Here is a 13,544-nt window from a genome sequence, read left to right as displayed (position 1 = left end):
AGACCTGAGGATATGCCGCTATAAGCCCAACCGTATACGCAGTGCTTTGCTGTTCTGCGGTTATCGGCGTCCAATGAGAATTGGCATCCGGAATGACACCGAACCCCCAACTATTAAGTAATGCCTGCGCATCCGCAGGAGTCAAAAACTGCGAAATTGGACGCGGTGGTTGCCAAGGTTGCAACGGTGTAAAAAATGAATTCTGCTGAACACTCTGCGTCTGCAGAGGGATTGAAACCGTGGTACTATAAATAGGTACCTGGCCGCAGCATACTACGTGCGGGCCTACTGTTTCACCGCTAGTGCCTACCAAGATGACCCTTGGATCCACTGCAGAAAAATCCAACCGCGTGGTGGTAACTGGCGAGTTTGCCCTTGGCGGTGTAATCCCATCTGGATATATCGGCTTATACCTCTGAAAAGGCTCGCCGGATACAGGTGGAAGATATGGCGCGTATCCCGCCCCCGTAGTCATAGCCTGCGTATGCTGACTGCCAGATGGTGTGTTCTGATTATCCGTTTGAGTACGTTACGACGAGTCCCAGGAAGTCATGATACTGTTAAAAGAAAAAATTCAAAAAATTTCGTGAACAATAAGCCGTATAATTCAAAACCTTTTAAAAGAGAAAGCAATTAAACAGTCTTGAACTAATTTGGCTCTCAATGAGAGCACCACTTGATCATGCATATTTTACCATGGGGTTTAATATGCCTGCTCAACACGTTAGAAGGGTGGGGTTTAAGGATCTTAAAACGAGGCTCTCCGGTCCGGCTACCGTGAATAACCCTGGCCGACATGATGTCGGCGGGGTGGCCAAGTGATTAAGTCCACCTTTTAATGACGATCGTCAATTAAAAGGCCCCAAATAAGGTCGTAGGTGCTAGTTAATCAAGAAACTAACCTGTTAACCTTGAGAAGATGCTAGATGATGTTGTTACGTAAGACGTGTAGCAGATGATGGTTACGTAACGTGATGATGTTTAGAATGATAGTTAGGGTTTGTATATATAGGCAAACCCTAATTCTAGAACCATCCGAGATAATGGCAATCCTTTCCATAACAAACTCCCCCGAATTACGAATGTAATTATGGAAAAGATATTCACTTGATAGCCAAGTAATCGCTGTTCCGGGAACAAAGACATTAGATACGAATCCGCATACCGCATAACGCACATGAGCACACGCATACGCACCCTAGAGGGTGCCCGCATAGATATGGGGTGCGCATGCGGATTGCGGTATCATTAACTCTCTTATTGATTTTAATCGGGGAAAGTTAGAGGTGGCATATCGACCCATTGACTTATGAATGAATCTGTTTGGTTAATGTTTTATCCCAAGCGGGTCAAATGAGTCACACAAGTCAAGCTTTCCGATAGTCGCACAAAGTTCTAAGCTTTTTAATATAAGTGGTTGATTATCATTCTAATATTATTGGTTTTGTAATCATAATCAGCTCATTTTCTTTTTTTTTCTCTCTAAATAATATAAGAACACACAAAATGTATTACCTGACCCGCCCATATTTCCACCTCTTAGGGCAGAAAAGCTAAAAAGGTGTTTGCTTTATGTAGGTTTGGCACAACTATAGCTTTGATAGCCATGTTCTAGAGAATTACGGGATTAAACTTGCTGGTTTTCATGCTGATACAATGCACATGGCTCGATTATGGGATTCTTCAAGACGAATGTCGGGTGGATATTCATTAGAAGCACTTACTAGTGATTCAAAAGGAATAATGTCGGGTGCTAATTTAGGCCCTAACAAAGAGTTAATTGGAAAAGTTTCAATGAAAAACATTTTCGGTAGAAAAAAGCTAAAAAAAGACGGTACCGAAGGCAAAGTTGTTGTTATTCCCCCCGTTGAAGAACTTCAAAGGGTAGAAAAGATAACATGGATTTGTTATTCGGCTTTAGATTCAATTAGCACTCTTAAGCTTTATGAAAGATTACAATGTAAATTATGGAATAGGGAGTGGAAATTTAATGGTGTTACAAAGGGAACATTGTTTGACTTTTATGAACAATATTGGTGTCCTTTTGGTGAGTTATTGGTGAAAATGGAAACCGAAGGGGTGTTAGTTGATCGACCTTATCTTAATGAGATTGAAAAAGTGGCTAAATTTGAACAACAACGAGCTGCTGATCGGTTTCGTAATTGGGCATCGAAGCTTTGTCCCGATGCTAAGTTTATGAACGTTGGGAGTGATACACAGTTGCGCCAACTCTTTTTCGGTGGCACTTATAATAGGTAAAAAGTTTAAGAAGATTATTTATAGTGATTTTATTATTACAACCAGGTCAAATTGCTCAAAATAAACCCTAAACTATAAAAATTTCTATCAGATAAAATTTCAATTTTTTTTTTCTTGGTCCTTTTATGTCTGTTTGATAATCTGATAGTTAGCCTTTGGTTCCGACCAATCATTAGTTCTCACCTATAAACCTTTTATATAATTTATATTATAATTATAATTATAATATACATGCATACAAACACATGCTCCGTCCAAAATTACTGTCCCGATTTGACTTTTAAAGTTTTCTTGTACAACTTTGACTTTAAATATTTTAATTTTTTTCATATAATATATTTGATGACTGTTACACCAATGAAAACACATTTCAAAACCGAATCCGTTCATATAGTTTTCATTTTTCATCAAATTTTATATAGCACAAATAAAAATATTTAATGTCAAAATTAAAAAAGAAATACTTTAAAAAGTCAAACGGGACAATTATTTTGGGACAGAGGGAACATTATTCATTATTCATATTATTAATATAAACAAATTATCAATTTTCATGAGTCGCTTTGAATCTTAGGAACATGTGATTATTTGTAACTTTAGCATAATTATTTTCTTGAAAAATGCATATCATGCAGCAAAGATCCAAGTCAATCTCTTCCAATGGAGAAAGAGTTCAAAGTTCCAAATGTTGATAATATAATCGAAGAAGGCAAAAAAACCGCCACCAAATTCCGTAAAATAAAACTACATACGATATGTTCGGGTCTACAAACGGAAACTTACACGGCATCTGGTTGGCCTTCAATGAGTGGAGTAGCTTTAAAGACCTTTGCTGGCAAGGTATCTATGGATTATGATTTTATAGATGAGGAGGAGTCGGATGAAAAAGACGATGACGTGGATGATGCTGAGCTGGCAGACACAAAAATAGAAATTTCTAATAATAATAATAATAATAATAATAATAATTTATTATTATTATTATTATTATTATTATTATTATTATTATTATAAACTTAAAAGTATTAAAACTTACAAAAAATTAGTGGGAAGCCTAGAGACAATCTGAGCCCCCACACCTCTAGCAATAGCAAAACCTATCCTAGTAAAAATATGAGCAGCAGCACCGGCACCAATATCTTGCGCCATCGAACTCTTCTGAACCCGCTTTAGCAAAGAAACAGCATCCTTTTCTAATTCCCCAAGGGGAGAAAATGAGAAATGAATGAAACCATAACCAATCGCCTGACAGCTAGATTCGTACTTGACCCGCTTCCGACGAGCCGCATCAACCACAGCACGTCCAGGGACAAAGTCAGAAAGCCCAGACTGTGTCAAAGGAGAAGACCCTGTCAAGTCAACACAAACATCGCGACCACAATCCCAGGAATAAAGTAACACATCTGCAGGTCTGAGGGCCCTGTCGTTCCCTCCAGACAACCCAATGTCAACCTACTTTCTCGCTGAAATCCTAGATCGATAACAAACATCAACAAGGGAATCCCGAACAACATTATGTCGATGCTTAATACCCACCATACCAGCACAAGACACCGCGTGATCCCCGAAAATATCCCCAGTAAAAACCCTTGAACAGGCAGAGCATGCCGTCGAGATAGAGAACAATGGAACACCCAACCGGTAGCACAACACACATCGGTAAGTCTTTGCGTTCATCGTCTGACCCAACCCCAAAATAGGGACCGCCCTTAGCCAAGCAGAGGTGTGATCACCCCACTGCGATTTTCATAAGGCCGATTGTCGGGGAGATAATGAAAAAGTGGATTCTGCAGAAGCGGTAACCTTTGTTATAACAACTCTCATATTTCCATGCCTGAATTGACTAATTTGACTATAGGGTTGTTATCCATACGTAATATATAATTAAATTTGACATTGATCAAATATTTATTTTTAGTTGACACTTTTTGTTAACTAAAGTTTACACTAATTATATAAAATAACTTTAGTTAATATTAATGCGTATTATATTTAAAACTATATGTAACATAATTATTAATTAAATGATAAGTTATTTTAATCATTATATATATTTTTAGCTTATAAAAAATAAAAATAAAAATAAAAATAAATAAGATTTTTTTTTTATAAATTAAATAATGAGCCCGTGAATTTTGACTAAATATTTTCAAAAACAAAAACTTATTAAAAACATTTTTAACATATTTTTATTATTTTGTCAAAATTGGCACCTTTATTTTATTATTTTTTTTTCTTTTCTCCAACCATTTTTTACCTATAAATACATGGCTCCTCATTCATTTTTTCTTGCCAAACACAAAAACTTAAGTTATTCTCTCAAAACCTTGAAGAAAATTTGAGGTACTTTCTATTTTTATTAAATTTTTTTTCAATATTGTCATTTATATTTATATTTATTGTATATTCTTTGTAAAATTCGAAATTAATTATGTTTATATGTTATAATTAGTATTATAAGTGTTATGATGCATAAAAATAATTTTGATAATTTATGGAATATTATTTATAATTAAATACGAATTATGTAGTGTTTAAACGTAAAAACAATGTAAAATTCGTAATAAATACTTTTAACCAAAAATAAAATATATATAATTTTTTTCTGAGTTTTTAAAACTTATATAGATCTGAAAAAATTATAAAAATAATTACTTGGGTCGAATTGGTATTTGTTATATAATTAAACTCTATTATTATGTAATTCGAAGGTAAATTAAGAATAAATATAAAATAATAAAAAATATTTTTTTATATATTTTTCTACAGGTTATTAGACTGATAGAAACTTATAAAAATTATAAAAATAATTATTTGGGTTTATTTAGTGATTATGTAGAATTAAAATTGTTTTGTGAATACATTAAGGGTAAAAACAAAAATAAATACAAAAATATAATAAAAATATTTTCTTAAATTTTTCTACTAATCTATATGATTAACTAAGACTATAAAAATTATGTATGTAATTTTTAGATATTTAATTTATTATTTAGACATTTTTGAATAATGTTCGATTAATAAAACACTATTATTTTTGAAGTAATTTAGGTATTTATTTAAAGGTAATTATATTTAATATATATAAGACATACTAAGGTATAATAACTAAATATTAAATAAAACTTAGGTTATATTATCACATATATAATTATTAAGTACATTAATAATTCGTTGTGTGTATACACCTAAAGTGAAGGTTAATCAAAGATAATGTATAACTCATGTGAACTTCATCGCTACTCACGGTCGTAAGTGAATGATGTCTAGGTTTCCATTTATGGGTAAGCTTGTGGATCTCGAATGCCATGACTTAGATTCTGGTCATGAATCTTGGGCCCCGGTTACATCTGGTCATTCCTGACTTATTTGATAGCAACGAAGTTTGAGTAGAGTTGTACAACATCTTGCTAAAGATTAACCCGAACTTTCTAAAATTGGAAAATTACTATAAGTGAAAACTTTCCATAAATAGTAACCTTCCGAAAATGGAAATTCTTTAGTGAACTATTACTATCAATATAGTACTATATACTATTGTCTGTTAGGCAATGTCTGATCATACGTTCTATCTCTAGGTTGAGATCTCGGTCGCGTCCTTCCGTTCAATTCTTTCGTGTGCTACTAAGGTGAACTTCATAGCCCCACTTTTTACTGTTTCATAACTGTTTTACAACTTTTGAGGTGAGACACATGCTTGCTTTATAACTGTTTTACACTTAGACACAAGTACTAAATTGTTAACTATGCTGTCATGCTTTGATTCATGCTAAATCCCTACCGTAATATCGTCAATTGCTACGTTTAAATGCAAACTTAATTATTGTGAGTAGGCCTATTGAGAGTAACGTCTCTAACCATTCGACCGTTGGTCTTTGGTTACATAATAATGATTCCACGACACTGACAGTACAAGGTGTCATAGGGTAAACTTGTTTAGTAGCGATATTACAAAATGCAGCAACACTTTTAGATTGATATTTCTATATCAATCAACTTTAAACTAAATCTTGTGGTCTAAAACTTTGGATATTATTTATAAACCTGTGAATTTCACTCAACCTTTTTGGTTGACACTTTAAGCATATTTTGTCTCAGGTGATGATTGAGCTAGCTGTTTGCAACTTTGTGATGATAGATTTGATGCTTGCATGGAGTCCACATCGCATATTATATTTTAGTTCATAAACATTTATTTTACGTTTTAATAATAATGTAAACATGTATTACTGCTTCCGCTATTTTATTAACAAAGGTTTTATTTAAAAAGTCTCATATAGAGTCGTTCTCGTTTATACAACTGTGTTATGATATGATTGGTCACAATTACCCCTGGTCCATTTTGGGGGGTGTGACATTTGTGAAAGTAATAATAATAATAATAATAATAATAATAATAATAATAATATTATTATTATTAATATTATTATTATTATTATTATTATTATTATTATTATTATTATTATTATTATTATTATAAACTTAAAAGTATTAAAACTTACAAAAAATTAGTGGAATGCCTAGAGACAATCTGGGCCCCCACACCTCTAGCAATAGCAAAACATATCCTAGTAAAAATATGAGCAGCAGCACCGGCACCAATATCTTGCGCCATCGAACTCTTCTGAACCCGCTTTATCAAAGAAACAGCATCCTTTTCTAATTCCCCAAGGGAAGAAAATGAGAAAGGAATGAAACCATAACCAATCGCCTGACAGCTAGATTCGTACTTGACCCGCTTCCGACGAGCCGCATCAACCACAGCACGTGCAGGGACAAAGTCAGAAAGCCCAGACTGTGTCAAAGGAGAAGACCCTGTCAAGTCAACACAAACATCGCGACCACAATCCCAGGAATAAAGTAACACATCTGTAGGTCTGAGGGCCCTGTCGTTCCCTCCAGACAACCCAATGTCAACCTCCTTTCTCGCTGAAATCCCAGATCGATAACAAACATCAACAAGGGAATCCCGAACAACATTATGTCGATGCTTAATACCCACCATACCAGCACAAGACACCGCGTGATCCCCAAAAATATCCCCAGTAAAAACCCTTGAACAGGCAGAGCATGCCGTCGAGATAGAGAACAATGGAACACCCAACCGGTAGCACAACACACATCGGTAAGTCTTTGCGTTCATCTTCTGACCCAACCCCAAAATAGGGACTACCCTTAGCCAAGCAGAGGTGTGATCACCCTGCTGCGATTTCCATAAGGCCGATTGTCGGGGAGATAATGAAAAAGTGGATTCTGCAGAAGCGGTAACCTTTGTGAAATAAACATCTGCCAATTTCTTCATGAGTATGGGGGCAACGACCTGACTCTGATTACCTAAAATATCAAACCCAACCGTTTTATTAAACAGACCCAATGCATCTTCAAAAGCACGACCAAGACCAACAATACCCGCATGACGTAGGAGCTTGGTCTGCAACCCAGCAGACTGTAATCGAGAAGCCAGAAAAGCATAATGACGAACATCTCCCGCAGAATAAACACCAAGCCCTCCAAATGCAAATGGCAAGGTGGCAAGCCGCCACTGCCAATCACCAAACCCAGGCCCTGAAGCAGTAACAATACGCTCCAAGGAAGATCGAAGGGCCCCATCGAAAGCGCGTTGAGCCGCCTCAAATATACTAGGAGGACAAGTATGCAAGGTAAAGTAGAGTTTAGAAACTCCCGTACATGCCCTAAGCAACAACAACTCACACTGAGGATCATCAAGCTTAGCAACCTTATCCATAAGCGCAATGGACTTGGTCACCCTTTGCATCACCAGTTCACTACTAAAACCAAGATTGGAACTTTCGGGGGCCCCAAGCAACTTAACACCATTTAAAGGTCGAGCAATATTAGGAGGAAAGACACCTACTTGCCTGCTGCGAGGGTCCTCCGTAGGCCAGAAAATTTCTGTTTTTTCAACGTTGAGATGAAGCTCAAAACGAGGCCCATCCCCCATAATCAAATGCAAAACCTTCCCCACCACCAAAGTGTCCCCAATAATAGTGCCATCATCCAAATACCACGCCTGAAGATAAACCTTAAAATTATCTCTGATTTTAGAAACCAAGGGTTGTAAGACCAAAGCAAAAAGCAGCGGACACTGCTTATGGGACCGCTTATGTGGCATTTGGAGGCGGATCTGAAGGTCATGAAGCTTGCCATGCCATTGCTGCTTTATGTGAAGTTTGCTCCATTGACTCTTTGATATCGAACTTCATACTCCCTTTACAGGTTATAAATTTTTAGAAATTTTAGTATAGTATAAAATTCATTAATTAAGCTAAAAAATAGAAATCGTTATGATTAGTCTCTAACCTGGCCAATTTATTTGGTCAAAGTTGTCTAAAGTCTAATTTAGTCTGCCAAAGTCTGACCTATTAGTTCAAAGTCAGATTTATTCAGTGAAAATCGGTCAAATACAGTCAAATTCGAAGTTAATCAACATCTGACTAGTTGTCGATTACTCCCAACCAGTGTTGTAAACGACGTCCGTTGCGACGCCCGTTGCGGTGTTTTCGTGAGTATCCCGTCTTGAGCCTGTCTGTTTTCTAATAAGTCGGTCAACGGTCAAAAGTCGGGTCAAATGCGGGAAAGGTCGGGTCACCGCCGGTCAAAAGTAAATAATTCGGTTAAAATTGGTCAAATCGATCAAAATTGACGTAGTTTAGTGTTATTTTTTTTATTATATAAATTATATAAACGATAATAGCGATTATAGGTACACACTGGTCAACGAAGGTTTTTTGGCAAATGAATATGTGTATATATATTTATATATATATATATATATATATATATATATATATATATATATATATATATATATATATATATATATATATATATATATATAAGTCAATGTCAATCAACGTCCGTCTTGACGTTTTAAGGTCCCGACGTCTCGACCTCGTCTCGCGTCTTTTTCAACCTTGGTCCCTACAAGGTCCCGACTGACTAGTCCCGACTATATTCTAATTCAAAAGTTGCAAAAGCGACAACGTTTTTTTATTGTTCATGTATAAAGATTAAAGATTAAAAATTTATGATCGAAAATTATTATTCGTTAGTAATTCTTTATATATATATATATATATCAAGAGGGAAGCACTTTTTTGGAGGGAAATAATTTTTTTTCATTTTTTTAGATTTTTTTTTCAGGTATCAAGATCGCATGATAATATGAACATTTAAAAAAGACACTTTGTGATGAATGTTATTATTTTGGAGGTAAAACACTCGAAGAAAAAAATGAAAACATTCAATGCATTGAATGTTTTGATTCCGAGTTTTTTTTAAGGGGTTAGAAATTAGGGTTTAGCTATTAGGGTTTAGAAATTATGGTTTTGGGTTTAGAAATTAGGGTTTAGAAATTAGGGTTTAGATTGAATATTTTAACACGAACGGTTTAGAGTTTAGGGTTTAGGGTTTAGGGTTTAGGGTTTAGGGTTTTGGGTTGAGGGTTTATGGACCCAAAACCCAAAACCCTAAACCCTAAACTCTAAATCGGGCTAAATTCGAAAAAAACACTTCACACAAGATGAAAACAAAACGATGCAAATAAACTCAGCAGCAAAACGTTCAATGCATTGAATGTTTTTATTTTTTTCTTCTAGCGTTTTCCCGCCAAAATAATGACATTCATCACAAAGTGTCTTTTTTAAATGTTCATATTTTCATCTAATCTATAATGTTCGTGAACAAAGTTTTTTCAAAAAACGAAAAAAAAAAAATTTGCTTCCTCCTTCCCCTTAAAAAAGTGCTTCCCTCTTGATTATGACCATATATATATATATATATATATATATATATATATATATATATATATATATATATATATATATATATATATATATATATATATATTGGTTATAGAGATTCACGTGTATATCGGAATTTTTTTAACAGGGCAGCCATATTTCTGGGAAAAATGGGCGTATTCATTGTTCACTAAATATCAACACAGAAACAGGGCGCCTATCAGGTAGGAGACCAAATTTGCAGGTTTACATTGTTCCAAATATCACATGAAACATATATATGTAATTTGATTATTTGAAACGTAGTTGAAACTAATGTTCATAATTTTGATTCAGAATCAACCTGGTTTAGAGAAGGATCGATACAAGATTCGTCAGGCATTTATAACAGCACCTGGAAACACTCTTATTGTTGCTGATTACGGGCAGGTAAAAATTAAAAACCTTTATCTAGTTCAATTGGGTCCCACAGGATTTTACTGATTTATGCTTTTGTATATATATACATATGAGTGGTTGGAACTTCGAATTCTTGCACATCTTGCTGATTGTAAGAGCATGTTGGAAGCTTTTAAAGCTGGTGGAGATTTTCATTCAAGAACTGCAATGAACATGTATCCTTACATTCGTGATGCGATTGACCGTAAAGACGTTCTTCTTGAGTGACATCCTCAATCCGGTCAAGAAAGTCCACCCGTTCCTCTCCTTAAGGTAACCACCACAATTCTTATAAAGAATCAAATCTAATCTAACTATCCAAAAAGAAAGTGGTAATTATTATGTATTTTTTTTGAAAAGATTGAATTTTGACCATTTAAATAGCTGCTCTCAACTTTAAGTTTCAACCATTGATTGATTTGGTGATGATGTCGTCATAATTGCCTATCACCTCATATCAACCATTGATTTATTTATTTTAATATCAACCATTGAATTTCACACTAGTTCTCTTTATTAGAAAAGTTTAATAATAGAATTTTTCCTTATGGATGTCATTAACGTGCATAAGAATGTTGTATCTAACATATATTTTGACTTTAAAGTTACAGTTATTGAATTGTAGAACACACTTTAGTGCACGTTAACGCCTTTCATTAGAAAAATTCTTAAATTCAATGCTGAATAATAAAAGTCAGTTAAAAAGTTGTTAACTTTAATATCTAAAAGCTAGTTTACATCTCCCTTTTTAGGATATGTTTGCTTCTGAAAGAAGAAAAGCAAAGATGCTTAATTTTTCTATTGCATATGGGAAAACCGCCGTTGGGCTTGCACGCGATTGGAAGGTAAAACTATTATTATGGAGTACTATTATTTTTCAAAAAAATAAAAATAAAAAGAATAATATTTAATGGATTTTTGAGTTGTTGATTGTTGCAGGTATCTGTAAGGGAAGCAAGAGAAACAGTGGCTCGATGGTATGGGGGTAGGGAAGAAGTGCTGAGGTGGCAAAAAGACCGTAAAAAGGAAGCTCGAAGAAGCGGATGCGTACATACATTGTTAGGACGTGCACGAACTTTTCCGTCTACAACAAATGCCACTCAATCTCATAAAAATCATATTGATCGAGCTGCCATTAATACACCCGTTCAGGTTTTGTTTCTAACCTTATACTAATGCAGAATTCATTCATCTCCTTATAATCAAATATAAGATATATAAATTATGTCTGGCAAACGGGTCAGGTTGGGTCGGTTTGGGTAACGGGTCAAAATGGTTTTAGGTTGAAATGGGTCATAGGTCAAACGGGTCAAATTTTTAAACAGGTCAAAATGGTTCAGGTTGGGTCGGTTTGGGTAACGGGTCGAAACGGGTCACAGGTCAATTGGGTCAAATGGGTCAAACGGGTTACATCACTTTTTTTACATTTATTACATTATTTTAGTTATTATTATTTATTAAATATACATAAGAAACATTAATATACATAATAAATGATATAAACATGAATGCTTTATAAATTTTTGAGGGATTAAACTTTTTATGCTTGACCCATTTAATCCATTCACAAAACCCATTAGACCTATTTCTATTTATTGATCTTTGAGTATTGATACCCATTAGACCCGTTCATTCATTTTTTGTATAGGACTCAATAGGTTAAAGAGAAACTCATTTGAATCTTTTTTTAAGTTTTAATTTACAATGTTAGGCCTAATTTTTCTCAAGACCCAATTGACCCGAAAGCTTGACCCATTTGACCCGAATTTGAGTGTTTGGGTCTCAATTGCCAGGTATAATATAAATGGAGTAATTGTAATTATGAGTAATTATGAACAGGGTAGTGCTGCTGATGTGGCTATGTGTGCCATGTTGGAAATATCTAAAAATGCTCGGCTGAAAGAACTTGGATGGAAGCTGCTTTTACAGGTTCCGTTTTAAATTCTAAATCAAAATTTACAAAATTTTGTGGTGACAGTTTTGATGCATGTTCTTTCTAGTGGGTCAAATATGTAAAATATACTAACCTGAAAGGAAATGGGGTCTAATGGGTTGAAAACCACCCATTTATTATTTATTATAATGTTATATCATAAAAATTTAATCTTTTTTATATGTATATGTATATTTTTCTAATCATAAAAGTATCATTTATTTTATCTTTATTATAAGTATATGTATATGATCTAAATTATATGTATATGCAGGTTCATGATGAAGTAATATTAGAAGGGCCAACCGAGTCAGCAGAGGTTGCAAAAGCAGTAGTTGTCGAGTGCATGTCAAAACCATTTGATGGAAAGAATATTCTTAAAGTTGGACTTTCGGTTGATGCTAAATTTGCCAAAAATTGGTACTCTGCCAAGTAAAAGCCAACTGACTCGCGTGGGTCCCTCAATCAATGCCACATTCGATTCCCCTCGAACGTGACGAGTGTCTTGTAATGATGACAATTGATTGATTGATTGGTCATTGTAGGTTTTAAGAGTTTGTTGGAGCTTGATTGGGCGATTTTAGCTCCTTGTAGAGTAGAGTAGTTGTGATTTTGCAAAGATTCGATTCCATGTGTTGTATATAGTTTTTGGAATTTATGTGACACGATGCAACTGGCTTGCAAATTGTAAAAAATGATATATTGAAGGTAGTTTTTGTACATGGATTTCATTGTTTTTCGTTTTTTAGTTTTTACGCAATGCATATTCGTTTTTCTTTTTCAAACACCATCTAAAGCAAACAATTTGCACCCTAGCATAGGTGTTCAAGGTTCCAAACCCGTTTAAACCGAAAACCAAACCGAAAAAAATATCGAACTAGATTTGAATTCAGCTTTCGGTTCGATTTTCAAATCTAAATTAGGATGTTTTAGTTTTTAAAATTCAGTTAAACTGAAAACCGACGAATATGACTATATATATATATATATATATATATATATATATATATATATATATATATATATATATATATATATATATATATATATATATATTAAATTATTAATTTATATAGATTGAAAATCATTTTATATAACCCAATCCATTTATTTATTTATTATTATTATTATTATTATATTTATATTTATTA

General features: G+C 34.1%; 2 protein-coding genes across 2 annotated transcripts; both read left to right on the top strand.

The window, feature by feature from the left end:
• Window positions 1–1,582: 1,582 nt before the first annotated feature.
• On the top strand, window positions 1,583–10,451 carry LOC139904547 (DNA polymerase I A, chloroplastic/mitochondrial-like). The gene is made up of 3 exons (XM_071886468.1): window positions 1,583–2,255; window positions 10,171–10,246; window positions 10,359–10,451. Exons 1-2 carry the CDS (start codon window positions 1,657–1,659, stop codon window positions 10,214–10,216), a joined length of 645 nt encoding a protein of 214 aa, XP_071742569.1. The 5' UTR covers window positions 1,583–1,656; the 3' UTR covers window positions 10,217–10,246; window positions 10,359–10,451.
• Window positions 10,452–10,543: 92 nt separating this feature from the next.
• On the top strand, window positions 10,544–13,098 carry LOC139904548 (DNA polymerase I B, chloroplastic/mitochondrial-like). Its single transcript, XM_071886469.1, has 5 exons — window positions 10,544–10,733; window positions 11,213–11,305; window positions 11,400–11,612; window positions 12,300–12,389; window positions 12,668–13,098. The coding sequence occupies exons 2-5, from the start codon at window positions 11,216–11,218 to the stop codon at window positions 12,827–12,829; spliced, it is 555 nt and encodes a 184-aa protein (XP_071742570.1). The 5' UTR covers window positions 10,544–10,733; window positions 11,213–11,215; the 3' UTR covers window positions 12,830–13,098.
• The last annotated feature ends 446 nt before the right edge of the window (window positions 13,099–13,544 follow it).

This window comes from Rutidosis leptorrhynchoides, chromosome 4 (genome assembly GCF_046630445.1).
Source record: "Rutidosis leptorrhynchoides isolate AG116_Rl617_1_P2 chromosome 4, CSIRO_AGI_Rlap_v1, whole genome shotgun sequence".
NCBI lineage: Eukaryota > Viridiplantae > Streptophyta > Magnoliopsida > Asterales > Asteraceae > Rutidosis > Rutidosis leptorrhynchoides.
This window is presented reverse-complemented; position numbering and strand designations above follow the sequence as displayed.

Excerpts from the sequence above, each read along its gene's own strand:
- LOC139904547 (XM_071886468.1), top strand. The coding sequence starts at position 1,657 with ATGCACATGGCTCGATTATGGGATTCTTCAAGACGAATGTCGGGTGGA. Across the intron at positions 2,256-10,170 it reads TTCGGTGGCACTTATAATAG|GGCAGCCATATTTCTGGGAA; the intron begins GTAAAAAGTTTA and ends TTTTTTTAACAG.
- LOC139904548 (XM_071886469.1), top strand. The coding sequence starts at position 11,216 with ATGTTTGCTTCTGAAAGAAGAAAAGCAAAGATGCTTAATTTTTCTATT. Across the intron at positions 11,613-12,299 it reads CCATTAATACACCCGTTCAG|GGTAGTGCTGCTGATGTGGC; the intron begins GTTTTGTTTCTA and ends AATTATGAACAG. Across the intron at positions 12,390-12,667 it reads GATGGAAGCTGCTTTTACAG|GTTCATGATGAAGTAATATT; the intron begins GTTCCGTTTTAA and ends ATGTATATGCAG.